Raw genomic sequence first — 10,680 nt, forward strand, 5'->3', positions numbered from 1 at the left:
CAAAAATAGCAGATCTACAAGCTCATAGCGCGGCACCGAGTGCCGCACTATGAGCTTGTAGATCTGCTATTTTTGAAAAATCGTGAACATTAAGAGTAAATCTTTGAAAATTTATATATTTTTAAAGCAAACATTTTTAACTCAAATCTTTGCTTCTGGGGGGATTCTACAAATGTCTGCTAAATCCTAACAGTTAAAAAAATATATATATATGTTGCTATAATCCGTGGTTTTCAAACTTTTTCATGTCAAGGACCACCCAAAATGATATGAATTTTGGCCGCGGACCCCCATCTCAAAATATTTTGTTCCAGGGACCCCCCAGAAGTTGTAACAAAATGTTTGCTACAGAAAAATAAATATTTGCACACTTTTTCACGATTTTTCAAAAAAATAGCAGATCTACAAGCTCATGGCGCGGCACTCATATCTGCTATTTTTTAATAGCCCAAAGAAATCTTAAAATGACACAGATGCGTTCTCGGTCTGAAAGGGTTAAAACAGCCAATCGGCTATAGGGTGCGTTACATTCACCCATTCACACACACACACACACACACACACACACACACATTCACACACACATTCACAGACAAGGCCATTGCAATGAACCAGCCTCTTCAGGGAGCAGTTTAGGGGTTCAGTCACAGTGTCTGTCTTGCTCAAGGACACTTCAAGGTGAAGCCAGTAGGAGACGGGGATCAAACCGGTGGGAACCCTCCGCTTTCAACGCGTCCGCTCCTCTACTGTATACACCTCCTGAGTCACGGCCGCTCCTCTACTGCCAAACACCTCCACTGAGGCCTTTGTATTGTTTTTAACCAAAGGAATGTATTTCATTTGTGTTTGTATTGATGTTTTGTACATAATTTTACATGAGATGTTACAACCAAATAGGCTACATATGTACAGTATGTTTCCGATGTCTGAGAGTGCTGCTTTACGTGTCGTCTAAATAAGTAATGCTAAGATTTTGAATTGTATTTTCAGCCAAATATGCCTTTTTGGACAGCCATAATGTATGTGCAACAATCAGGTGTTTAACTTAAGTATTGCAAATGTCCACCTGTGTGTGAAATGCAGACATTGCCTGGCTGTAACACAAATACAAATGTGCATGCATGGAAGAAACCAGAGTCTGGGTGGTTTAATGAAATGAAACGAAAAAGTACTCACATTTTTTGCTTAAGTAAAAGTATCAATGCTGCAATGTAGAAATACTCTGTTAAAAGTAAAAGTCCGGAATTCAAATTGTACTTGAGTAAAAGTACAAAAGTTTTGGTATCAAAATGTTCTTAAAGTACAAAAGTAGAAAGTACTCATTATGCAGAATGTCCCATTTCACAAGTTTTCAAATGTATGGAACTAGAAGTTCGGTCTAGTGCCCACGCAGCGCCCACTTGGCAGGGCCCCCCCCCCTCCCCCCAAAAGAAAATAGCGTTTGGGGGTACAAAATCATGGGATAAAAATTTTAAAAAAGGAGGTCCGCGGTTCATATTAATGTGTATTTTCAGACATTTTAACGACTTAAACCATCAATACTTAGTGAACTTTCACTCTGTACTTGGTCTGCTCTTTTTTCCCTTTTTGCCGAAAATAGCAGATCTACAAGCTCCGAGGCGTTGTGAGCTTGTAGATCGGCTATTTTCGGCTAAAGTTGTCCTTAGAATAGGGATGCTAGGGTTCAAGTGGTTGATGTAAAAAACAATGATCCTATCACACAGAGATTTGGCGGACCCCCTGTAGCAACTCTGAGGACCCCCTAGGGGTCCCGGACCCCCTGTTGAAGACCCCTGCTTTAACGGGTTAATTAGGTAGCATTGATGACATTTACCAGACTAAGGTTCATACAGGTTGTTGGTAGGATGACATGCAGGTGCATTTGTCTCTGAATTTGGGACGGAATCCTGCTGAGAGAGCAGATTTACCACAGGATGACGCAACTCCTCCATGTGCCATTAAACCTGCTAGTTGACTGGTTATTACTAGTGGTGGAAAAAGTAGGCTACTCACATTTATTACTTAAGTAAAAGTATCAATACTGCGCATCATGACTCATTGTGAGCTTGTAGATCGCATCAAAATACTTAAAGTAGCAAAAGTAAAAGAATACTCATTATGCAGAATGGCCATTTTAGAATCATATAGTCATTAACCAGTCATTTTATCGAAAATAGCTGATCTACAAGCTCACAGTGTGTTGCGGCACAAGCGAGCTTGTAGATCTACTAATTTCGAAAAATGTATACCATTTTTGATACAAATTTGGCTTAATTGTTCATAATCTGAATCTGCAAAGTAACTAATAACTAGACGCGTCGCAATTCAGGGCAATTGCAGAGTGTGGTTGCGCCGACGCGAGTCGCGGGTCGCTGCCGCCGGGACTCGAGGAATACGCTGGGAGGAATACCGTCGGAGGCTGCGCCAATTACATTGTCACGCAACTCCTGAGATCACCTGCGTTTCATCTTGAGAGGATTGGTCCCCCAACATATGTTTTTTGCATCAAAAGGTTACATTTTGAGCATTTGTGGCACCCCCTATGGATCAAAGTGGAAACTCTTTTGGGGATTTGTTGAGTAAACCACCCTTGACATCTGATTCAAATTTGGGATTGACTGGACGTTTCGTTCGTGATTTGTGGCCTTTTTTTGTAAAACGGGCCCCTTCCACTAACTTTGGAAGCCATTTACGGACGAACGGTATAGACTATCAAAATTCTGTTTCCGTCCAGATTATCGCATGGGTCCAGAGATCATGTGTACCGATTCTTGTGAAATTTGGACAAAATATATGTGAGGAGGAGCTAAAAGCGTGTTTTGAAGAAAATTCAAAATGGCGGAAAATCTATCCTGACGCAAATGGGCGTGGCCTATATGAGGAGATGCGTCATGACCCAAGAAATCCAGGGGAAAAGACAGTTTTATTTTACGACCTACGGTTAAAGAGTTATAGGTCAAAACGTGAAGGGAGCTGTTATAGCGCCACCATGAGGCTGACTGGTGTAATTATTTGTTTAATAATTTTGGACTAAATTATGAACCTCCCCTCCAAATCTGGTAACTCTAGCTCTTACGGTTTCTGAGAAAAAAATACTTGAATTTGAGTTTTTTCACTTTTCCATTAAAGTGGATGGGGAAATTTAATGCACAAATAAATCAATATCAATTAAACTATTTAACCAATCTCTTAGCAAAATACAAGCGCATGATTCCCGGTCAAGACGGTCATTTTGACATATGCCACTAAATTGGGAAAAATAAACTGTGAGAGGAGTAGTGGTTTGAAATGTAGTTTATCTAGAAACATCAACATATGGTTTTTGCATCAAAACGTTACATTTTGAGCATTTGTGGCGCCCCCTATGGATCAAAGTGGAAATGCTTTTGGGGATTTGTTGAGTAAACCACCCTTGACATTTGATTCAAATTTGGGATTGACTGGACGTTTTGTTCGTGATTTGTGGGCTTTTTTGTAAAACGGGCCCCTCCCGCTAACTTTGGAAGCCATTTACGGACGAACGGTATGGACTATCAAAATTCTGTTTCACTCCAGATTATCGCATGGGTCCAGAGATCATGTGTACCGATTTTTGTGAAATTTGGAGAAAATATGTGGGAGGAGGAGCTAAAAGTGTGTTTTGAAGAAAATTCAAAATGGTGGAAAATCTATCCTGACGCAAATGGGCGTGGCCTATATAAGGAGTTGCGTCATGACCCAAGGAATCTAGGGGAAAAAAAGATTTTTATTCTAGGACCTCCGGTTCAAAAGTTATAGGCCAAAAACGTAAAGTGGGCTGTTATAGCGCCACCATGAGGCCGAATGGTGTGATTATTTATTTAAATAATTTCGGACTAAATTATAAACCTCCCCTCCAAATCTGGTAACTCTAGCTCTTACGGTTTCTGAGAAAAAAATACTTGAATTTGAGTTTTTTCACTTTTCCATTAAAGTGGATGGGGACATTTAATGCACTAATAAATCAATATCAATAAAACTATGCAACCAATCTCCTAGCAAAATACAAGCACACGATTCCCGGTGAAGCCGGTCATTTTGACATATGGCACTAAATTGGGAAAAATAAACTGTGGGCTGTGATGCGGTTAGAAATATTGTTTATCTATAAATAAAGAAAGAATAAAGTTTATCTATAACAATAGTCTGGTTGCCCATTCGGGCAACCACACTAACTAAAGCTGTCAAACGATTGTGGTCGAGTCTACAATCACACACACACACACACACACACACACACACACACACACACACACACACACACACACACACACACACACACACACACACACACACACAAACACACACACACACACACACACACACACACACACACACACACACACACACACACACACACACACACACACACACACACACACACACACACAAACCCTGAAAATCCAGTGTCTCTTCATTCACTGAGGTAGGCCTACAGAGGAGGCTCCTCCTTTTAGACCTGGCAGTGTGTATGTTCACACTGCTATTTAAAGCACCAAAGCAGATTAAAATGATATTAGACACTTCATCATCATCCAGCCAGCGTTGTTAGATCTATTTCTGGAGCCACATGCTGGCTTGTGCCGGCGTCTTTATCAGTGAACTGTGAATCCTATACAAGCACAGGAGAGTAACGGAGCACAGAACAGTAAAACAAACAATTCAAATAAGTAAAAACAAATGTGTTAGGTTTATTTTTTTCATCTTCTTATTATTGTTAACTGAATGGCGGACCTTGCACTCATCATGTAAGCTTTGTTTACAGCTGGGTGATTCAAAACCACTGCAATATTAACAGCGAAAATATTAATATGACACAGCAAAATGCCACGCCTTTTTCTGTAGTAGTAGCCTGGTAGTTTTATTTTGGTAATTAAAGGCAATAAAAAAATACAATGTATTCATTTCATATATGAATCAGTGAAACCGACCAAAAAGGTGTAGGCTGAAGCAAAAGGCTTATTCCTATACCCTTTTAACATTTAAATCTAAAATCAAAGTAAAGAGAATACTACAAAAAAGATTGCACAAAATGTGAGAGATTTACAAAAGAGAAAAACAACTAACTGACAAGACTTAAACCACATTTCTCGAAGCTCTGTATTTTTTACATAGACCGTCACCATAATGCCTATAGCGACCACTTGCTGAAAGTGTCCACAGTGGGTTCTGGTTTAGTGCTAAACAGAAAGAAACAACACAGCAAAGAAGTTGTATTTCTCAAAAAGTGTGTTTAGATCATTACATTTCAGTTTTCATACACATATAACACTAATTATTAGGAGCCAGTGTTTTTAGCTAATACTTATTCTGCATTCCAAACTACTGTGACATGTCCTTCTATGTCGTATTACCAACAAAAGGGAATGGTTTGTTAAAGGAACAGTGACCTATTGACTTATTAATAAAGCATAACATTCCTCAACCTCTATACTCAATAGCACTGTGCTGATTTGAATATTTCTCTCGACAGAATGATGTACTGAGGATTGAGGAGGCTGCACCATGACCCTCTTCTAGTCTAGAGCCAGTGGTTCTCAAACCTTTTCATGTCAAAGACCCTCAAATTGAAAATACTTTGTGCCAGGGAACCCCATAAGAGACATTTGTAAGAAAATAAATAGGAGATCGACAAGCTCACAACGCGTCCGTCAGCTTGTAGATCTGCTATTATCAAACAGCCGGTCAAGGACCCCTGGGTCCCCCCCCCCCCCCCTCGGAACGGACCCACTTTAAAGGGCAAGACACTTTGGTAGAGGTTTGGGTTGTCACACAAACCTCACTCTTTTAGCACGTAAACGAACGTAAACAAAGTTGATTCAGACAATAGAACATCACCAAACTCAGTACTGTTTTTTTTTTAAATAAAAATGTCAACTTCCTGTTGATTTCGCTATTTTTATTAGGAAGAAAACCCGGACTGGATCGGCGGATCTGGATCCGGATCTTCAAATAGTAAAATCAACAGGAAGTTGACATCTTTATAAAAAAAAAAAACAGTATTGGGTTTGGTGATGTTATACATTGTCTGAATCATAACTTTGTTTGTGTTCGTTTACGTGCTAAAAGAGTGACTTTGAGAGCTGTTTCACCGTGTAAGTTAATGAGGAGCATATTTTGAATGATCAATTTCTAATCGAAGGAGCAATTATTTTAGATTTCTTACCCACCTTAGTTACATCATGGCAAGGTAACGACACAACCCAAACCTCTACCAAAGTGGTCTTGCCCTTTAAGAATCACTGGTCTTACTAGACAATATTGAACTCGCAAACGGAGGCCTTTTCGGCGCGACAGCTCTCGTCAAACCACTTCCCGTTGGCCGTGGTGGAGAGGACGGCACAGTTCTGGCCACGCCCCCCGTCCGGCTGCAGCGTGATCTCCGTCTCCCAGTTCTTGAAGCGCACGCCGGCCCCCGACTGGTCGACCCAGTGACCGTCGGTCACGATGTCGTTGACGCCCAGCCAGATGTGCTCTTCGGGGCCGATGCTCTGGCGCACGTAGTCGTGCAGCGCGTCGTTCTCGTCTCCGGTCACGGGCGTGCTCAGACTGCCGCCCTTGGCAATGCAGTCCTCGTTGGCGGCGTGGTAGGACTTCTTCACCGCGTCGGACAGGAAACACTTGCCGAGTGTCTTTGTGCCTCTCAGGCAAACTGAAAGGAAGGAAAGGGGAGACCTGGGTTGATACCACGGGGGAAATGCAGTTTTTCAGGTTCACTTTTGCTGATGGCTGCTCAGATGGTTCTGATAAGCGCTCGGGGGGGGGGGGGGGGGGGGGGGGGGCTAAGCTGGGGCACATAGCTAGGCCTGTCACAATTATTACATAATCGTCTAATCACAATTATTTGAGATAATCGCAATTATTTAATATTTTTGCATAATCATCATAATCGTTTCCATGTTGAAAAAGTTTCACACATTTTCAAATATTAAAAAAGCAGAAATAGCTTTTAGTAAGCTCAGCAATTTCTGCTATTTTTCCATACAATTAATTATTAAGTATGTCAATCATTTCTTTGTATATTTCAGTCATTTGTCATATATGCGCTGTGAAATTTTGGATTACGAAGCTCATATGTTCCAATGTTCAATGCCAAACACACAATTAAATTAATCGCAATTACTAAATTAACATTTAGCTATGGCTGCTGAAGGGGAATGAGAATGAGAGGCTATTATACTGTTCCTTCCATCTTGGGTTTAAAGCTCGATGACACTTTGGTAGAGGTTCGGGCAGGACTCTAGGAGGTCCCTGAGCCATTTATTTTTTAGGGCCAACCCCACGCTACCCAGAACAGCTCATCGGGTGAGGCGCGCACACACACTACTCATTATTAAAATAATGAGTAGTGTAGACATGGTGGGGCCCAAGCTATGAGCTTGCATATCTGCTATTTTTGAATTGCTAAAGAAATCTTAAAATGACACAGTTGCGTTCCCGGACTGAATGGGCTAAGGTAATGACACTTTGGTAGAGGTGTGGGTTGTGTAGCTTCCTTGCCATTATGTACGGTAACTCCAAATTGGGGATATACAATTATTGTCCCGTTGATTTGAAATTGATCATTCAAAATAGTCCTTGGCGGCCATTCGGCGGCCATTGACTTGACAATATATCACTGTATATATATCGTCCGTGGCCATCTAAAAAAAATCCTAACAGTATGTTGCTATATCAGTGGTGCTCCAACCTTTCCATGTCAAGGATCCCCAAAATGTATTTGGCCATGGACCCCCATCTCAGAATATGTTGTTCCAGGGACCCCCAGAAGCACAGATCGGAGTTAAAAATGTTCGCTTTAAAACATGCATTCAAAGACTTTCACACATTTTCCATGATTTTTCAAAATAGATAAAGTATAAATCAAAGTACAAATCAGCCTTCATAAGGCTGATTTGTAGATGTGCTATTTTCAGCGGGTGACGCGGGGTCATATAACAGACTGTAAATTCAGCATCACACTGCTGCTGCACCCCCCTTCTCCCCTGTCATCCTTGACTAAAGACTAACATCCATGGAGCAGCTGCTCACCATTTGAGGTCCTCCTTCCCTCCCACACATAACATCACATTTATAATGCATGGGGAAATAAAGAACGCTCATGGAGCAGTGGTGGAAATTAAGTATATTGTTTTTTAATAATTGCTAACTTTAAACTAAAAGTTTTAAAGTTCAGCAAAGATAGTAATCATTGCTACAGAGTGTTTGTTCAGTAACAGGGGTCTCCCTGTCTCTCCAGCTCTTTAGTAAACAGAAAACACATGTTTGGGTGGGTTACACATTTCAACCAACCAGGAGAGAGAACCCTACAAAGATCATTTATCAGCCTGTGTTCCAGTTTCAATTTAGTCTTCTCATTTATCACTTCCAATCAATGTCACTTTGTTTATCTTGCATCCTGTATGAGCTCTCTCTCCTGATTGGATTAAATTGATATCCCAATTTTCTGTTTACTAAAACTCGCTAACACATACAGTACCTGTTTGTAAAGCTTGCTGCTCTTTCAGTAAATTCAGCTCCTGAACAATGTCATTAATCTGTTGCTTCATCTCCTCTATGGCAGCATTGATCGCAGCGTCTGTTTAAAGTAAAAAGGAGCCAAATAATGCAACATAATTAATCTACAGCAAAAAAACAAAACAGCAATGGTATGATAAAACAAATATGGTATTCTTGTCAAAGATTTTCAAAGCCATATGCTTTGTTTTGTCAAGATCAGTGGTGGAAAAAGTACTCAAATGTTTTACTTAAGTAAAAGTATCAATACCTAAATGTAGAAATACTAAAAGTACCAAAAGTAAAAGTACTAAAATGTTTGAAAATAGCAGATCTACAAGCTCACAACGCGTCGCATCTTGTGAGCTTGTAGATCGTCTATTTTCAAATAGCCTAGGTATAAAATAGGGGTGAAGTGGTTAATGTATGTGTTATAATGTAATAGTTTATATCTGCAAAGTAACTAGTAACTAACGTTTTCAAATAATTGTAGTAGAGTAAAAGTACAATATTTGCCTCTGAGATGTAGTGGAATAGAAGTACAAGTATAGACAATTGGAAATACTCCAGTAAAGTAAAAAATACCTCAAAATTGTACTTAAGCACAGTACTTGAGTAAATGTACCTAGTTATGTTTTACACCACTGGTCAAGATAAAAGCAATCTTACCTTTTCTGCCATTCTTTTTCTTTGGGGAGGTCTGCTGGAGTGTAGAATGTGCCAGCAGCACAACACACAACATGAGGAACACATCTCTAGTATCCATAGCTCCACAGTATCAATCCAGTGGAAGTAAATCCAGTTTTGATATTATTGAAGGTGCACAACAACAGCAGCTCTCTGTGGCTACGACGACACAGATCTCATGTGTTTTACACAACGAATGGCGGCACAGGGTTGCATGAGGAAGTCTTATCTCAGAGAGAAGAAATGTTTTACAGATGTGGAACAGACGCTTGGTGTTTCTTTTGAAAGGATGACAAGAGTTTTAACATGTTTGGGATGGCTCCATGTGTTCCCCAATTATAGTGACAGAACACCAGAACTATGCCCCAAGTGCACCAATTTCAGCAATATTATATTGCTGATTGGGGAGCAATATCTTTTTAAAAAGGAAATGATTTCAACATATTTAGATAATGATAAACACACAAGAAAATGCTGTTTTACAATGCCGATGCATTGCACAAGTTCTAAGGAGTTTGGCAAATGGCAGTCACACCATTAACAAGTGACGTATGTCTGTAGAGCAGGGGTCTTCAACGTTTTCAGGCCAAGGACCCCCTAGCTGAGAGAGAGATTAAGCAGGGACCCCCTCTTCTATATTGTATACAATTGTGTTTCAGATTAAACTTTTTTTGTTCACTTGGTCTGCTCTTTTTTCCCTCTACGCCTCTTTGCCAAAAATAGCCGATCTACAAGCTCACAACGCCTCGCGTAGATCTGCTATTTTTGGCTCAAGTTCTCCTCAGAAAAGAGATATTAGGGTTCAAATGGTTAAGGTAAAAAATAATAATCATAACACAAAGATTTAGCGGACCCCCTGTAGTAACTCTGAGGACCCCCTAGGGGTCCCGGACCCCCTGTTGAAGACCCCTGCTGTAGAGTACTGGCCAGTGTTCTGTTGTGTTATTGCTGTGTCCCTGGCAGACCCCTACATCTGGTTCCTCTTACTGGGCTGGACAGGGTCCATTTGACACATGGAGAGAACTTGTGTAATGAAGCAACCCTGCAGCATTTTGCTTTTTAGGATGGAGATGGTCAAATATTAAATCTCCCTCAGGCAAATTCATGTTTTTCATGAAGTTTGTTCAAGCCACTCCAAAGCCTGCTCTTAAAGTCAGATTAGAACAGACAGCAGCTCAGAGTGCAACAGTGAAGAGCACTGTAGGACAACACACATATTGGACAATGTGAGTAAGATAACATTTAAATATATTTATAAATATAAATAATACATTATGTCGTAATGATAATATAATGTACATTATTAGAATCAGTAACCCCAGTACTTGAGTTAAAGTATAGACACTGCTGGTCAAATATTCAATAAATACTCAATAGTCAACTTCAAAATGAAAGTTGCTCTGTCAAAACATTTAAGTGTTCAAAAGTACAAATTAAAAAGTACATTTTCTTTTTAATATCAAGACATTGTATTGTTTA

General features: G+C 40.1%; 1 protein-coding gene across 1 annotated transcript; it reads right to left on the bottom strand.

The window, feature by feature from the left end:
• Positions 1 to 4,759: 4,759 nt before the first annotated feature.
• Positions 4,760 to 9,409, bottom strand: clec3ba (C-type lectin domain family 3, member Ba). The gene is made up of 3 exons (XM_080427745.1): positions 9,184 to 9,409; positions 8,498 to 8,596; positions 4,760 to 6,670 (listed from the first exon to the last, which is right to left on the bottom strand). The coding sequence occupies exons 1-3, from the start codon at positions 9,278 to 9,280 to the stop codon at positions 6,270 to 6,272; spliced, it is 597 nt and encodes a 198-aa protein (XP_080283871.1). The 5' UTR covers positions 9,281 to 9,409; the 3' UTR covers positions 4,760 to 6,269.
• Positions 9,410 to 10,680: the final 1,271 nt, after the last annotated feature.

Source organism: Gymnoscopelus braueri (assembly GCF_963280865.1).
Source record: "Gymnoscopelus braueri genome assembly, chromosome: 4".
Lineage (NCBI taxonomy): Eukaryota > Metazoa > Chordata > Actinopteri > Myctophiformes > Myctophidae > Gymnoscopelus > Gymnoscopelus braueri.

Bases quoted from the DNA above. Each gene is read 5' to 3' on its own strand.
- clec3ba (XM_080427745.1), bottom strand. From the start codon at position 9,280: ATGGATACTAGAGATGTGTTCCTCATGTTGTGTGTTGTGCTGCTGGCA. The intron at 8,597-9,183 runs GTAAGATTGCTT...TACTTTAAACAG, and splicing joins GAAAAAGAATGGCAGAAAAG to ACGCTGCGATCAATGCTGCC. The intron at 6,671-8,497 runs GTACTGTATGTG...CCTTCCTTTCAG, and splicing joins GCAGCAAGCTTTACAAACAG to TTTGCCTGAGAGGCACAAAG.